The 18,170-nt window shown below is 36.5% G+C and overlaps 1 protein-coding gene across 1 annotated transcript; it reads right to left on the bottom strand.

Annotated features, from left to right (window-relative positions):
- Positions 1-12,046: 12,046 nt before the first annotated feature.
- LOC105259990 (olfactory receptor 56B1-like) lies at positions 12,047-13,030 on the bottom strand. Its single transcript, XM_011279814.3, has one exon. It carries the CDS (start codon positions 13,028-13,030, stop codon positions 12,047-12,049), a length of 984 nt encoding a protein of 327 aa, XP_011278116.3.
- Between the last annotated feature and the right edge of the window lie 5,140 nt (positions 13,031-18,170).

Raw genomic sequence — 18,170 nt, 5'->3', positions numbered from 1 at the left:
TCATTGTATATTCAGATTCATCATGGTCGAAACTGGACTCATCTTTCTTCCCGCTGGTGTTTTTCATGTACTTTTTATTCTATTCAGGATCCCAACCAGCCAAGCCTGAAAATAACAAACCAGCCTTTTCTTTTGGCCAACAATTGCTCCCTTCTCCTGTGGTTTCTTCCTCTTACTTCATCATGCAGCCCGTCTCCTGAGTGTTGCTGCTTCTGAGTCTTACCTGCTCACTCGTGCCTCATGCTTCCTTCCTTTGCTCAGCCATCTGAAATTCCTAAAACTGGTATTCTCTCGCTTAGAATGATCCATGCCCTCACCCTTTCTTTCAAATAGTTTAAATTCCTTCTAGCACATAAGGCAGTTATGGATTTATTTTTTATATAATTACTTTTAAATATAGAAAAACAAATCTGAAGAAATATTAAAATTCTCTCATATTATCACCAACCAAAGAAGATTCATGTTAACAACTAGATGCATTTTTTTTCTCAGAAATGTCTTGCCTGCTGTTTAGATAAACATGTACCGCCTAATTATGGGGAAATCATCCTTCTTTAACGGTAATGTAATTTGGTGAACACGAAAATTATCTGTATGTATTCGCAGATTTTAACCAAACAGACACAAAGAGGCTTGGAGGTGAAAGTAGTTTGACTCTGGACTTTTAGGTCAGAACTCCTGAGGAGTTCAACTTCACAGCTCCATCTCGAGAACTTGGACGTGTGTGACCCACTTGACTGTATGGGGTCTGGGTTTTTTTGTCAAATACTCACTTATTATTATATATCATCATATCAAAGACACAGCCTTGTATCTTTATGTTTTCTCTTGATTGATATTAGTGTGATACAGTTAAGAGAAGGAGCAGATTTGAGTTCACAGAAAAGAAATAAGTATTTTCCATTTTTTTTAGCACTTAAAGGTTGGCAAGACATGGAGTGTGATCCTGCTACGTAAGACAGTTAATATATTCATCCTGAAGACAATCTAGCAGCTGTTTTAAAAACGAGGTCACTTCGAAATCACCACACAAACCCTATCTTCTCTAATTCTAGCCCTAATCCCTTTGAAAAGCTTCTCCAAGCCTTTATTTCCTCCTAGGACAGAGAAAAGAGTAAATCCCTTGTACAAAATATTGCCAAAACAACATAAGAAAAGATTAAGGATGAGCCATTGGAATAAACTTAAAAACATTTTTTAAAAAAAGGGGTACCAGGGTGGCTTAATTGGTTAAGCATCTGACTCGGTTTCAGCTCAGGTCATGATCTCATGGTTTCATGAGTTCAACCCCCGCCCCCCCCCCATTGGGTTCTGTGCTGGCAGCACATATCCTGCTTGAGATTCTCTCACTTCCTCTCTCTCTGCCCCCACCCTGCCCCCCATCATGATGTCTCTGTCTCTCTCAAAATTAATAAATAAATTTAAAAATAAGTTTTTTTATTTAAAAAAAGGGATGCTCCATGGGATGCTTTGGGATTTAGCCAGTGTGAGCATGCCAAGGTTTTAGTACTTAACTGTGGTCAGGGGCAGAGACTCATAGTCTGATGTCCTGGCAATGGCAGGAGTTTTTCACTGGGAAAGGTTTCCTACCTGGAGCCTGCTTGAGATTCTCTCGGTCCCTTTTCTCTGTCCCTACCCCATCATTCTTTCTCTCTCTCTCTCTCTCTCTCTCTCTCTCTCTCTCTCTCTCTCCCTCTTTCTCTCTCTCTCTCCCCATCCTCAAAATAAATAAATAAACATTAAAAAATGATTAAGATATTACTGGGATGCCTGGGTGGCTCATCCTACTCTTGATTTCGACTCAGGTCATGATCTCATGGTTCATGAGATCGAGCCCTGTGTTGGGATCTGTGTTAACAGTGCAGAGCTTGCTCGGGATTCTCTCTCTCTACTCATCCCCCACTTGTGCACTCTCTCTCTTTCTCTCTCTCTTAGAAACTAATACACATTTAAAAAATGAATAATAGATGGATAAATGAATGCACAAATAAATACACAAATAACATTTACACTTGCATTTTATAATTAGTAGCTATAATCTAAATATTATTACTTGGAAGGCATAAAAGTAACTACTATAGGAAAAGCAATAAAGAACAACTTACTGAAGACTATTAGGAAAGACAAATAAATAAAGCATTCCCATGATAAACTATGGAAATAAAGGAAATACAAAGAATGTGCAAAGAAAAAAAAAGATGACAAAAGTGGAAGAGACATATTGGTTTGTCAGTAAATATAAATTATTTGAACTACCCATTAATTTAATTATAACTCTAATTAACTTTAAAACTTACATATGCATTACAAAAAAGTATATCAGAATGAAAGCTATACACAAAAGTTTAAAATCTGTATTCTTTTTAAGTAAACAAGATGTCAAAGAATTGGGGAGAATATATTAATGTCAGGAAAAGAGAATTCAAAGCAAAACTTGTTGGTCAATATCACTTTGGGAAAATAGAAATCTTGACAGTGTGTAATTAAAGTTAATTGTATCAGATTATTTCATTTCCAGGTTTGATACAGTTTCTTTACAACCCACACCATAAAAACAATTAAATTCACTTTCTCAGTTTATTAATACAAAGGGAAAGTTTTAAAATGAGGGCTTCTCAAATTTACACTTAAATCATATGTCAGCTTGTTAAAGTGACTTTCAATTTTCTGTGTAAGAGAAATGTTTTGTTCATCATTTTAAATTTTAGCTTTGGAATTTCAAGGAATGTATTAATTTTCATTTGTATAAAAACCACAAATACGACCTTTGCAATTTAAAAAAATGTTTCTCTGAAGAACAGAACTGCCAAGAAGCTTTTATCTTTAGACTTAGTAAATTCATAATTTATATTTATAGGTAACATTGTATACTCTAAGTTTTGTTACACATATGTCATTAAGATAAATATAAATTTAATTTTTTAATGTTTATTTATTTTTGAGAGAGAGTGAGACAGAGTGTGAGTAGGGGAGCGGCAGAGAGAGAGGGAGACACAGAATCTGAAGCAGGCTCCAGGCTCTGAGCTGTCAGCACAGAGCCCAACACCAGGCTCAAAACCAGATACCATGAGATCATGACCTGAGCCAAATTCAGACACTTAACCACTTGAGTCACCCAGATGCCCCAAGAAAAATATAAATTTAAAACAAATTATACACACACAGTTACACTTGTAATCAATAAAAGATTTATAAAATTATCTTTGAATAACTTATTAAAATTGAGTGTAAACTAGTCTATAAGGATCACTCTTCTTTTCTCCCTCTATCCCATTCTAATACATTGGACAGTCTCTCTTGAATGATTGAACTGTGATGTTCAGTCATTGGTTACTATACTTGTATTGTAAACAGCAGGTGCACAATGCAATATTACAGCTTCTGAAGTTAGAGTCTCATAACAAGAGTGAACGATATGAGTTCAGTGTCTTGATTTCTACCCAGAAAGAACTGCTTGGGTTGGAGAAAAAGTTACTATGTTTTTTTATCCAAGTATATTTCCTTACATCTATTGCATTTTAACTATATACCTGTGTATAAGAGGCAGGTAGAGAAAACAAGAAAAACATAAGTACCACTAGGTCTATCTGGGTGACTCAGTAGGTTGAGCGTCCAACCTTTGATATCAGCTCAAGTCCTAAACTCTCAGTCCTGAAGTCAGGCTGGGAGAGGGGGTCTGCACTGATGGCTGATTGCTCCCAGCATGGAGGCTGGTTGGGATTTTCTCTCCCTGCCTCTCTCTCTCTCTCTCTGTCTCGCTGTCTCTCAAAATAAATAAATATTTTAAAAACTCATAAGTACCACTAAATTGAAAACTAAAAATATTTTTCTGGGATTACAGATGCACTCTTTGGAAGGATGTATTTTATAAAAAATGCTAAACATTCTCTTTACACTCCTCAATTTCCTTTTTATCTGCATAGCTTTAGTCACTAAAACTGGCTTTATGCTTACACAATAATTTGGGTCCCAACTTCAATATATTTGCAAAACTCTCCAAGATTTAAGTTAAAGAACTAAGTATTAACTACAAATTTAAGCAGTTTTCTTTTCTCAAAACAAATTAAAAAAATTTTTGACACATCAGAATTCAATTTCTTCCACAAGGAAATTTGGCTTATATTATGCTGGCCTGTAGACAGGGTTACTGGAATGGTAATATTAACACATGACTATCACCAAACTTACAAAATGCAGTTTTGATATCACCTGCTGTCTCATTCTTCAACCCTAGGTAAGAAAATTTGTTTTTCCACAAGACCATCTTTATTTTTTTTTTAATTTTTTTTTCAACATTTATTTATTTTTTTGGGACAGAGAGAGAAAGAGCATGAACGGGGGAGGGGCAGAGAGAGAGGGAGACACAGAATCGGAAACAGGCTCCAGGCTCCGAGCCATCAGCCCAGAGCCTGACGCGGGGCTCGAACTCACGGACCCCGAGATCATGACCTGGCTGAAGTCGGACGCTTAACCGACTGCGCCACCCTGCGCCACCCAGGCGCCCCCACAAGACCATCTTTAATTGTTTACATCCATGTTTTTCTTTGCCTATGAGGGTGTGGCAAAGGCACACCCATGTGCTTTTTGCTACCCAAAAACAATGAAGTAAAGCCATAGCTCAGTCTCTCTAGAAAATAATAAAGGAAAATTGAACTCTGATTTTGAGGAACAGGGGCAGGACAGGTAAGAAGCCAGAGTGATCGGGTCATTGATCTAATGGTGGAGAACTATTTTCTAACTGTTCTTCCATTTCTCCTTGTCGTGAGAGTGATTCCTGTCCAACTTCCACGACCACTGACATAAAGATTCCTATTTAGATAGAGATGTAACATAGATGATCATAATCACAATAAAGTTATACTGAATTTTAATGCCGTATTTGGAAAAATGCATATTTAATAAAAACACTCAAACCCACACAATATTTCTGCATTCAAATTATGTGAATGAAATTGAAGATTTATTTCTGGAAAAATAATAAGCAATTGATATATACCCAAACCCCTCTCGCCTTATCTTACTGCCTATTGAAAAAAAAAGGAAAGAAAGAAAGAAAGAAAGAGAGAGAGAGAGAGAGAGAGAGAGAAAGAAAATTCTGTCACTAGCCCCTCTTTTGTATGTCTTAAATACCTTAGCTCCTGGATAGCAAAAAAGTGGGCTGAATGCAGTCTAGTCCAGGTATTTAGGATCTTGTTAAAAAAAATCACAATCCTAGAATGACTGTGCATGTGTAGCAGCCAATCTTCAACTTCCTTGATATCTGTACTATTGAACCAAGACTTTAAAGGAAAATGTGTGTCATGTGTCCCAAGGGACCATGTCAGAGTATTGGAGACACAAGTGTTGGTGTGGGGATCAAGCTAAACCTCTGCGGGAGGAAGAAAAAGATCTATAACTGTCCATTCTTAGTGCCCAAATATTGATACATAAATAAGTGTATAATTTCATATGTGTGTGTTTGTGTGTTAGCATATATGTACAGGAAAGTAGAGAATGAAATATGAACTTGAACTATGAAACTTGAACCCAAGTTAATTTTTTAATTTATTTTTTAATGTTTATTCTTGCCAGAGAGGGAGACAGAGCACAAGTGGGGGAGGGTCAAAGAGAGGGAGACACAGAATCTGAAGCAGGCTCCAGGCTCTGATCTGTCAGCCCAGAGCCCAACGCAGGGCTCTAACTCATGAACTGTGAAATAATGACCTGAGCTGAAGTCAAAGCTTAACCAACTGAACCACCCAGGCGCCCCAAACACAAGTTATTTTTAATTAAAACTAGGACTCGATATTCAGCACACATTTATGTTTCCTTTTTCTCCCGTGTCCAATGGAAAAATAGATCAAAAGCACTTAAGCAGAGAAGTTTTTTTCTCATTCACACACAAATTCTTTTTCTAATTTCTTCTTTTATTCGTGTATTATTTCATCTTTCCATTTGATGGCTATTTATTTAAAACTTTCTACTCTCTAAGCTATGCTAAGAAAGATGTAAACATGGTCCCTAGTTTAGTTTTATTTTTGTTTCAAGATTTTATTTAAACTCTAGTTAGTTAACACATGGTGTAATATTGATTTCAAGAGTAGATTTTAAGAGAAGAAAAGACAATTATGGCAATCTAAAAAATATGGGGAACAAAAGTTTAGACTTATTACACCTACATATTAAGTTAGGAAAAAAATAGATCAATATAAAACCCTGAAATAATCATGACGATAGCAATAATTTTTAGGAAAATTACTGATTTTAATTGTTTATCTGTTTGGGGCGCCTGGGTGGCGCAGTCGGTTAAGCGCCCGACTTCAGCCAGGTCACGATCTCGCGGTCCGTGAGTTCGAGCCCCGCATCAGGCTCTGGGCTGATGGCTCAGAGCCTGGAGCCTGTTTCCGATTCTGTGTCTCCCTCTCTCTCTGCCCCTCCCCCGTTCATGCTCTGTCTCTCTCTGTCCCAAAAATAAATAAACGTTGAAAAAAAAATTAATTGTTTATCTGTTTAAAATAGGAAAAAAAGTAATACCGACATACATTAAAAACGTGAGAAAAAAGAATGGAGATCAAAAAGCACTTATAGTTCTCCAATTCAGAAGGAATCTGTTATATTTTTATCCTGATTTCAGAATTATATATATGTAAATGTGCTGATATGCAGGTATTATATATGTTTTAACAAAAATGATGATAATGTACTGCAACATATACTGATATTTTCATCTAATATTATATAATTAATCATTCCAAAATAGGGTTATTATGATTGAATAAAACATCATTCAACGGAACTAAAGGCAAAGAATGGAATGAAAGAAAATATTTGCAAATGACGTATTGGATAAAGGGTTAGTATCCAATGTCTGTAAAGAACTTATGAAACTCAGCACCCATAAAGCAAATAATCCAGTGAAGAAATGGGCAGAAGAGATGAATAGACACTTTTCTAAAGAAGACATCCATATGACCGACAGACACATGAAAAGATGCTCAACATCACTCCTCATCAGGGAAATACAAATCAAAACCACAAAGATACCACTTCACAGCTGTCAGAATGGCTAAAATGAACAACTCAGGAAACAACAGATGTTGGTAAAGATGTGGAGAAAGGAGAACCCTTTTGCACTGCTGGTGGAAATGCAAACTGGTGCAGCCACTGTGGGAAACAGCATGGAGGTTTCTCAAAAAATTAAAAGTAGAACTACCCTGCAGCCCAGCAATTGCACTACTATGTATTTAGTAGGATACAAAAATGCTGATTCGAAGGGGCATATGCACCCCAATGTTTATAGCACCCCTATCAACAATAGAAAATTTATGGAAATAGACCAAATGTCCATCAACTGATGAATGGATAAAGATGAGGTGGTATACTACTCAGCGATGAAAAAGTGTCTACTACTCAGAGAAAGACAAATATCATATGAATTTACTCACATGTGGAATTTAAGAAACAAAACAGATGAACACAGGGGAAAGGAAGGACAAATAAGATAAAAACAGAGAGGGAGTAAACCATCAGAGACTCTTAAATACAGAGAACAAACTGTGGGTTACTAGAGGGGAAGTGGGTGGGGGATGGGCTAAATGGGTGATGGGTATTAAGGAGGGTACTTGTTGGGATGAGCACTGGGTGTTATATGTAAGTGATGAATCGCTGGGTTCTACTTTGGGAGCCAAGACTGTGCTGTATGCTAACTAACTTGAATTTAATTAAAAAATAAACAAATAAATGAACTGTGAGATCATGACCTGAGCCCAAATCAAGAGCCAGATCCTTAACCGAATGAGCTATCCAGATGCCCCTTCTCCTATGCTCTCATGTCTTATGTTCTGGTTTCCTTGATCAAGCACCCTTAAATTCCAATATCTTGACTCCTGTTAAGACATACTATCTTTCTCTTGCAACTCACTCATAGTATAATCACAATGAGATTTAACCTTAGTTACCAGCTTGGAAACCTTGAGAGGGTAATAACCGTACCAGAAGACACACATCTTCATTGAGGTGTCTTCCTTCACCTTCCCGCATTAAGGTAGCACTAGCTCTTACAAATAAAGGGGTAGACCAAACTCTTTAATGATTCAGAGATATGCAGAGCCAAATCCTCAATGGGCATCCATCCAGAATCCACATCCCATTTTTCAGAATCCCAGGTTTTCCAGACCAAGAACAAGTCCTTAGTATAAGATACCTGTCTTGCTGAGCATTAAATGACTATTGAGTTTTGCAATTCCATTTTCAAGGCCAAATTTACTCCTCAGCTATGTTCTTTTTTTTAAATATTTTTTAAAGTTTATTCATTCATTTTGAGAGAAAGAACACAAGCAGGAGGAACACAGAGAGAGGGAGAGAGAAAGGATCTCAAGCAAGGTCTGCACTGTCAGCACAGAGCCCAAGGTCAGGCTCAAACTCACAAACTGTGAGATCATGACTTTAGCCAAAATCAAGAGTTGGACGCTTAACTACTTGAGCCACCCAGGCACCCCAACTGTGTTCTTTTTAATTCAGGGTATAAGAGTCTCTGCAAACACTTTGAAATCTATCACACTCAAATTTACCCTCTGTTAACTGTCTTTGTCTTCTCATCATTGCTTAACACGATCTTCAACTTCTACAATAATAATAAATGGGGTGGGATGGGACAGATTACTTACACTTTTCACAAAAGAGGAACAAAAAGGTGCCACTAAACATGTAAATAGGCACCAACTTCTCTAGTCATTAGGAAAATTTATGGAAATTGAGTCTCTCATGACATAGCAATACATATCAAACTAAATCACTGAGATGAAAAAAGACTAATAATACCAAGCATTGGTGAAAACATGGAACAACTGTGGGTAGGAGTGTAGATTTAAATTATTTTTGGCTTATCTGCTAATGACGAATTTATGTATGACCATCAGGTCCATTCCTAACAAAAATGCGTACATAATTTTATGAAAACACATCCATAAGAATGTTCTTTGTAGCATAATTGTAATATATTAGTAATCTAAAACTGGAAAATGCCTAAATGTCCATTATTGCTAGAATGCGTAAATAAAACCCCACAATGAAATTCTAGATAACAATGAGAATAAATAATCTACAACCACCTGCACATATGGCTAATGTAGAGAGCTCTTATGAAGTGCTGTGAATATTCTTTTTCCATATATGGTCAACAGGTATGTGAATTCCAGGTTGTTAGGATTCCTCAAACTGCAATTGTGAAATTGTACCTGTATATTATAATTTATCAAGAACAAAATGAAATATATTGCTGAGAAAATGAAGGAGATAGTGTGGTAAAACATGCTACAACATTTCAAGTACTCAATACCTATATTTGTATATTCTTTCAGACTGACTGCAATTTTGGCATGTTTTCAAAAGTAAATGCCATGGAAAGCAACTGAGTTTGCCACTAAACAAATTCTCTTCTATGTGCCATCAGAGGAAATATTAATTCTACCCTCCATCAAAAAATTTTGACTATTTTAAGATCATCAAATAGGGGAAATAGTCACATGGAAATTCTGCAACATATATGATGTCAAGAGAGGACAGATGAGATTTGCCAAAGGTAACATGATTTGGAATAGCAAGGAAACACAAGTTGAACATGTGATGAGCATGGTCTTCAAGGGCCTCTTCTCATGTCGTTGCAATCTTAAAGTTATACTTGGTGGCATAGGAGCACATGGGTATCCAGGCTCATCTCAGGAGAAGCTTCTAAGAGAAAAGAACAAGTACTCTTAGACCTGAAGCATTAATAGGATTCTGAAGGATGGAAACGAAAATGACAGTGTTGCCTCTTGTTGCTATTTGCTATTTCCTACTCACATCTCACTGATACCCTCGGTTTTGGGACACAAGGTCCTCTGTCCTTTTGTTGCTCCCTGTCGGTCCCCCTCCAATGTAGGTAATTCCTATTCATTCTTCAAGGAAAACCTTCAGAAAGACTCAAATGTCCCTTGGATGTGATAATAGTGACACATCCTCTAAATAATCTTTAAATAATGTTGTTACAAACAGCCATGATTGGAGGTAAGGAATTGATTTGTTTGAAGAATTATTCTTTCATTTTATTTACCTCATGATACTATAAAAATCAATATAAATGTAGAAGTTTCCAAAATTCAATGAAACTTGATATTGAGGGCATTTTGTACTTATAATTACATCCTCAGTGTCTAGCAAACCATACGGAACATATAAGATACTCAATACATTTTTTTAAAATAAATAATAGATGGAGGGGCACTGGGTGGCTCAGTTGGTTAAGTGAGTGACTCTTGAATTCAGCTCAGGTCAAGATCTCATGGTTGTGAGATCGAGTCCCGCCATCAGTCTCTGCACTGAGCATGGAGCCTGCTTGGGATTCTCTCTCTCCCTCTCGCTCTCTCTCTGCCCCTCCTCCGTTCATTCTCTCTGTCTCTCTCTCCCTCTCTCGAAATAAATAAATAAACACAAATTAAAAGATTCAGATATTACTGGGGTGCATGGGTAACTCAGTTAAGCATCCTACTCCCGATTTTGACTCAGGTCATGATCTCATGGTTCATGAGATCGAGCCCCTCATGGGCAAGGTAGAGCCTGCTTGGGATTCTCTCTCTCCTTCTCCTTCTGCCCCTTCCCCACTCTCTGTCTCTTAAAAATAAATACATAAACATTAAAAAATAACTAATAGATGGATAAATAAATAAATAAATAAACAAATGACATTTTATACTTGAATTTTATAACTAGTAAATTATCACCAAAATATTATTACTTGGAAGGCATAAAAAACTATTACAGGAAAAAGCAATACAGGACATCTTCCTCAAGATTATTAGAATAGATAGATGAATAAAGAATTCTAATGATAGAGTAGGTAAAGAAAATACAAAGAAAGTGCAAAGAAACAGTAAGATGACAAAAGTCGAATATATTGATTTGTCAGTAAACATAAATGATATAAAGTGCACATTAATTTAAATATAATTCTAATTAAGTTCTAAAATATATATGTAGTACAAAAGAGTATATCAGAATGAAAACTATATACAAAAGTTTAAAAACTGCCACACACACACACACACACACACACATTTATTTTAGGTAAACAGAATACCAAACAATTGGGGAGAATATATTAAGATCAGAAAAAGAGAATTCTAACAAAACTCTTAGGTCAAGGTCACTCTGGGGAAATAAAAAGCTTGATAGTGTGTACTAAGCTAATTGTGTCATATTGTTTCATTTCCAGCTTTGATAAGGTGTCTTTACAACACAAACCATAAAAACAATTATTCACTTTCTCAGTTTATTAATACAAAAGGAAAGTTTTAAAATGAGAGTTTCTCAAATTTACACTTAAATCATATGGCAACTAGCTAAAATGACTTTTCCATTTTCTGTTTAAAGTAAATGGTTTATTCATAATTTAAAATTTTAGCATTGGAATTTCAAGGAGCGTATTAATGTTCAGTGTGTATAAAAGCATCAAGTATGACCTTAGAATATAAAAAATGTTTTTCATTGAAAGCCAGAATTGCCAATAGGCTTTTATCTTTAGACTTAGTAAATCGATCTGTATCTTTTGGGTTCTGTTTATCGAAGTCTTGTCATCTTGCCCTATTCCATCCCAAGTACCATCATAGACTGATTTGGCTTTGTTCATCTGAAGTATTTTCTATTCCTCCCTCTGTAGACACATTACTGGAATGACACTTGTTCAGTCAGAAAGACATTGTTCCCGGGGTACAGCTATCAATAAACAAGCATGATCTATAACTCACGTCCCAATCACTTATTTCTTGGTTGTGTGTTTTTGTTATGGTAATTTTTATTCGCGGGGAGAGATATAAATCATAAATTCTAGTTTTTATTCCATTTGGTTTGGTAGAAAATACTTCTCCTCCAATATATTCAGCTCTTGTCAATATTTTGGAGCTAATTGGAATGTTTTTGTTGTTGTATCCTTATGCTTTTACAATGTGAAAAAGATATCTCAAAGGCAATTCACTTCCCCCTTCATATTTGAAATTCTACTATCTGTCTTAGAAGGAGCTGAAGTTCATGTACATCATGGAGAAGGTCTCTGGTGCTTTGTTTTCTTTTCTAAGCTCAAACAAAACACCTTTTGGAAGCCTACCCTAAGTTCTTTAGTCCTAAGTGCATAAACCATTGGGTTGAGGGAAGGGGGGATGATGTTGTGCAGCACATTGAGTAGAACTGGAACCAAAGGGACCTTAGTTTCTGCCAGATGAGTTGCTGAAATCACTACAACAACAGTGTAGAAGAATAGGATAAGGATCAGATGGGAGCTACAAGTGCTCAGAGCTTTGGAGGCAGCTTCAGCAGAATTCAGTTTAAGTACAGAGCGCAGAATCAAAATGTATGAGAATAGTATAAGACCTAGGTCACTCCCCATTACAAGCCATGCCAGAACCAATTGGCAGATGCTGTTTGGCCTCCTGTCATCACAAGCCAGGCTGGTGACCCCAAGGTTAGAGCACAGGCAGTGCTCAATCTCGTTCCTGGAACAATAATTACGCTGGGCTGCTAGCACTGGCATTGGAAGGGAAAGCAAACCGTTTCTTAGTACCATGAGCACAGTAGCTCTTAAGATTAAGGCCTTGGTGACAATTGATGGGTAGCGAAGAGGGTGACAAATAGCTATGTATCTATCAAAAGCCATGCAGAGGAAGATACCAGACTCCATGCCCACAAAGCAGTGAATGGCATAGATCTGAGCAAAACACTCAGGAAGGCTGATGACCTTCGCATCAAACCAGAAGATGGCCAAGATCTTGGGCATGATGGTGGTGGCCAGGCCCATGTCCACCACAGAGAGGATGCCTAGGAAAGAGTACATGGGCTGCTGAAGAGCAGGGTCCTGGCAGATGGTGATGAGGATGAGGATATTAGCACCAATTGCTGAGAGGTAGAGTATTGCCAATGGTAAAGAGAGCCAGTGTTGCCAGCTGTGAATGCCTGGGAGTCCCATCAAGATGAACTCAGACACCTGGAACTTGGAGCTATTAGAGCCTTTCAGAGATGCAGACATTGTTTCCTAAGAGAAAAAAAAAAGATGGGTTTCAACTTTGCTTTTTTTGAGCCATATTATCATCAAACATTATTTTTAACCTATCTCCACGTAGCATAGTTGGTGCTGTAACCAAATGAACTCTGTTGTACATCCCTTACTGTAATTTAAGATAAAGTACCATGAAGTTCTGTGGGTTTTAGAGTAGAAATTAATCTTATAAGGAGCCATTATCACGGTTGACTATTGAGGGACAATGCAGCATGCGTCTCACATCTCCATTTGCCTTATCCCCAGTTATCTCAATTTAGGACCATCACATACCTAGGATTCTACTTTTTTTTCTTTTTGAATTTTCTTTATTCCCTCAGAAATTTTGTGGAATCAAGTGGATGTGTTTGTTTTCTTCATATTTGTCTCAATATTACTTCAGGTTTTTATTAATTAACAACACGGAAAATTTTTTAAAATACAGAAATATGGAGATGGAATTTTCTAGCTGTAGTATTCAGGTTGTTATAGAAGTCCATTTATGTTTTATATAGCCTCCTCAAATTTTATACCACAGACTGTAAAGATTTTCATGCATAAGTATGGTGCAAATTGGAAGAGAAATAACTTTAAAATTTTTTTAATGTTTATTTATTATTTTGAGAAAGACAGACAGAGTGTGAGCAGGGAAGGGGCAGAGAGAGAGTGAGACAGGGAATCCGAAGAAGGTTCCAGACTCTGAACTGTCAGCACAGAGTCCAATGCTGAGCCCGGACTCACTAACCGCAAGATCCTGACCTGAGCTGAAGTTGGATGCTTAACTGACTGAGACACCCAGGCATCCCTAACTATTTTTTTTATATTCTGATTTGTATGGACTTCTGAAAAATTCAGAAAAGGATAGCTTGGAAAGCTAAATGATCATGACTGAATTTGTTGATTTAAGGAGTGACTTAATAGAGACAAACCATAGATTTTTTTTTCTAGTGTAGTCCTAAAGAATCTATAAAGGCATATAAATACAAGAGTTAGACACTGGTAGTAAGATGGTTTTTGTTTTTATTAACAAACAAGAATTACTTGCCCATATGTTGAAGAAACTGCAATTGTATATTCAGATTCATGTTCAAAACTAGAGTCATCTTTCTTCAGAAGCTGGTGTTTTTCATGTACTTTTTATTCTGTTCAGGAGCCCAACCAGCCAAGTCTTAAAATAACAAGCAAGCCTTTCCTTTTGGCCAACAATTGCTCCCTTGTCCTGTGGTTTCTTCCCCTACTTCATCATGCAGCCTTTCTCCTCAGCAATGCTACTTCTGAGTCTTACTTGGTCACTTGTGCCTCTACTCATACTTCCTTCTTTTGCTCAGCCATTTGATCTTCCTAAAACTTGTATTCCCTTGCTTAGAATGATCCATGCCTTCACCCTTTCTTTCAAATAGTTTAAATTCCTTTATAGCACAAAAGGCAGTTGTGGATTTATTCTTCATATAATTACCTTTAAATATAGAAGGCCATATCTGAAAGAAATTAAAATTCTCTTGTGTTAGCACCAACAAGAGAAGATCATGTCAGCAACTAGATGTATTTTTTCTTCAGAAATGTCTTGCCACCTGTAAGTTTGGGTAAACATGTACCCCTTAATCTTGAGGAAAATCTTCCTTCTTTAACAGTAACGTAATTTGGTGAACACTAAAATCATCTACATGTGTTTACAGCAAATTTTAACCAAACAAACACAAAAGAGGCTTGAAGATGAAGCTACTTTGACTCTGGACTTTTAGATCAGAACTCCTGAGGAGTTCAGCTTCATAGCTCCATCTTGAGAACTTGGACGTGTGACCCACTTGACTGTATGGGGTCTGGTATTTTTGCCAAATATTTATCATTATATATCCTCATATCAAAGACACAGCCTTGTATCTTTGATGTTTTCTCCTGATAGATATTAGTGTGATACAGTTAAGATAAGGAGCAGATTTGAGTTTACAGAAAGGAAATAAGTGTTTTCAATTTCTTTTAGCACTTAAAGGTTAGCAGGACATGGAGTGTGATCCTGGTACGTAAGACAGTTAATATATTCATCTTGAAGACAATCTAGCAGCTGTTTTATAAATGAGATCACTTCTAGGTCATCACACAAACCTTATATTCTCTAATTCTAGCCTTAAACCCTTTGAACAGCTTCTCTAAGCCTTTATTTCCTCATAGCACAGAAGAAAGAGTTCATCTCTTGTGCAAAACAACATAAGAAAAGGTTAAGGATCAGCCTCCATTGGATGCTCTGGGATTTAGCCAATGTGACCATGCCAAGGTTTTAGTACTTAACTGTGGTTAGGAGCAGAGTCTCACAGTCTGAGGTCCTGGCAATGGCAGGGGTTTCCTACCCGGAAAGAAGACACAACTCTTTGAGAATTAAGCTTTCACATGAGGTGAGGATGTGTTTTCAGCTCACACATGGCATAGAAATTATGAGATTCTGGATTTTATGGGGAGTATTAAACAGCTCAGTGATCTAAAGATAATAGATTTCCCTTGGAGACATGAAGAGAGAACAGCCCATAGAGAAAGCAGAATTCCTAAGATATTAAATCCCAAAAGGTTGGAAGGGAGATTGATTCAGAGACACACTTCCTATCGATGTAAACTGAGAACTTAACATAAGCAGAAAAATGTCTTCATTTATGAAATCAAAATAGCCCTATACAAAGTGGGCAACTTTATTAGTGTTTAAATTGTTCTTAAGTACAAAATTTCAGGGGATTTTAAATTCTGTGGTTATGCTGTTATGCTTAAAAAATAAACTGTTAAAAGAGAAAGTATTTATTCACCCCATATATATCTATTGAGTTCCTACTGTGTTTACAAAATATGGCAGGCATAAAATCGTCAATAAAACTGCCATGGTCCCTGTTCTCATGGAAACAGTGGCCTAGTTGGGGCAACGGGGTAAAACACTAAGTAAAGAATCTAACAAATCTACCTATAGACTGGGAGAAGTGCTTTGAAGCAAAAGCCCCCAGAAATATGAGAGCATATAATGGGGAGAATTAATTTAGTCTTGGTGTCAGAGAGGGATTTCCAGAAGAAACACCGGTTTGTGTCAAGGCCACGTGTTTGAGAAGGACTTAACTATGGTGTGGATTTGGTAATGGGGAGGAGGGGGAGGCAAAGGAGCCCAAGAACTTTAAGATGCTGAAGTGAGGGGATCACGTGAAATTCAAGTAATAAAAGAGGATAAATGTGGCTGGAGCACTAAGAAGTGACAGAAATGAGATATGGTGTGAAACAGAGTTGTTGAGCTGACAGAGGCCAGAGACTTGCAAGCAAATTTACGCAGGGTTATAAGGGACCACTGAAAGCTTTTAAGGAGAATTAGGACCTCGCAGCAATGTGGACACCAGATTAAGTGTGGCAAGGGTAAATATAAGTAAATCAGTTGAGTAACAGTAATCCCAAAGGAGAGATGACTTTATCTTGCACTAGGATAGGGGCAGTGAAGATAGAGAAAAGTGAATAGATTTAGAAGGTATGTTGAAGATAAAATTGATCACTTTTATGACCAAAGAACATTTTTTTTATTTTTTTTAACTTTTTTCTTTAAAAAATTTTTTCTCTCTTTTTTTCCTTGAGTATAGTTGATAGAAATGTTACATTAGGCTCAAGTGTACAACATAATGATTCAACAAGTTTATACATTGTATTATGCTCACCAGAGTGTAGCTACCATCTGTCACCATACAGGGCTATTACTACACCTCTGACTGTATTCCTTATGCTGTACATTTCATCCCCATAACTTATTCATTCCGTAACTGAAAGGTGTACCTACCTTCACTTTCACTGTTACTCCCCACCCACCCCCCGCGCTGCTGGCAACCATTAGTTTGTTCTCTGTATTCATAGGTTTGAATCTCTTTTTTATTTGTTTATTCATGTGTTTTGTTTTTTAATGTTAAAAAATATTTAAAATATTTAAAAACATTTTTTAATGTTCATTTAATCTGAGAGAGAGAGAGAGAGAGAGAGAAGATCCTAAGCAGGCTCATGCTAACAGCAGAGTCAATGTGGGGTTCGAAACCACGAACCATGAAATCATGACCTGAGGCAAAGTTGGACCTTTAGCCAACTCAACCACCGAAGTGCCCCTGTTTTGTTTTTTTAGATTCCACATATATGTGAAATCATATAATATTTGTTTTTCTTTGTCTAATTTATTTCACTTTCACCTGTTGTAGCAAATGGCAAGATCACATTCTTTTTTGAGGCTAATATTCCATTACATATATATTTTTATTATAATATTATTCATTATATATATATACATATATATATATATATTTACTTCTTTATCTATTTGTAATCGATGGACACAGGTTGTTTCCATATCTTGGCTATTATAAATAATGCTTCAATAAACATAGGGATATGTATATCTTTTAGAACTAGAATTTTCATTTTCTTCATATAAATACCCAATAGCAGAATTATTGGATCATATAGTATTTCCATTTTTAATTCTCTTCATAAATATCCAGTAGCAGAATTATTGGACCATATGGTATTCCTGTTTTTAATTATTTAAGAAAGATCCATACTCTTTTCCACAGTGGCTATACCAGTTTGCATTCCCAAAAACAGTGCACATTTTTTCCACATTCTCATCACCACTTATTATTTCTTGCTTTTTAGAGTCTAACCATTATAATAGCAATATCTCATAGCGGTTTTAAATTTCCTTTCCCTGATGGTTAATGATGCTATGATCTTTTCATGTATTTGTTGACCCACTCTATGTCATCTTTGGAAACATGTCTATTCAAGTCCTCTGTTCATTTTTAAATTGGGTTATTTGGGGGATTTTGGTGTTCAGTTGTGTAAGTTCTTTACATATTTTGGATATTAACCCCTTATTGGATATATCACTTGGCGAATATCTTCTCCCATTCAGTGGGTTGCCTTTTTGTTCTGTTGATGGCTTCCTTCACTATGCAGAAGGTTTTTAGTTTGGTTTAGTGTAGTTTCTTTTTGCTTTTGTTTCCCTTGACTTAGAAGACAGATGAAGAAAACTGTTGCTGTGGCTGATGGCAAAGGAATGACTGCTTATGTTCTCTTCTAAGGGCTTTATGGTTTCAAGGTCTCGTAATTAGATGACCAAAGAACAATTCTTTTT

This window comes from Felis catus, chromosome D1 (assembly GCF_018350175.1).
Source record: "Felis catus isolate Fca126 chromosome D1, F.catus_Fca126_mat1.0, whole genome shotgun sequence".
In the NCBI taxonomy this organism is placed as follows: Eukaryota; Metazoa; Chordata; class Mammalia; order Carnivora; family Felidae; genus Felis; species Felis catus.
The sequence above is the reverse complement of the archived record's forward strand: the minus strand, read 5'-3'. Positions and strand labels throughout refer to the sequence as shown.

What these genes read in the sequence shown, in the direction of transcription:
- LOC105259990 (XM_011279814.3), bottom strand. Translation starts at nt 13,030, where the DNA reads ATGTCTGCATCTCTGAAAGGCTCTAATAGCTCCAAGTTCCAGGTGTCT.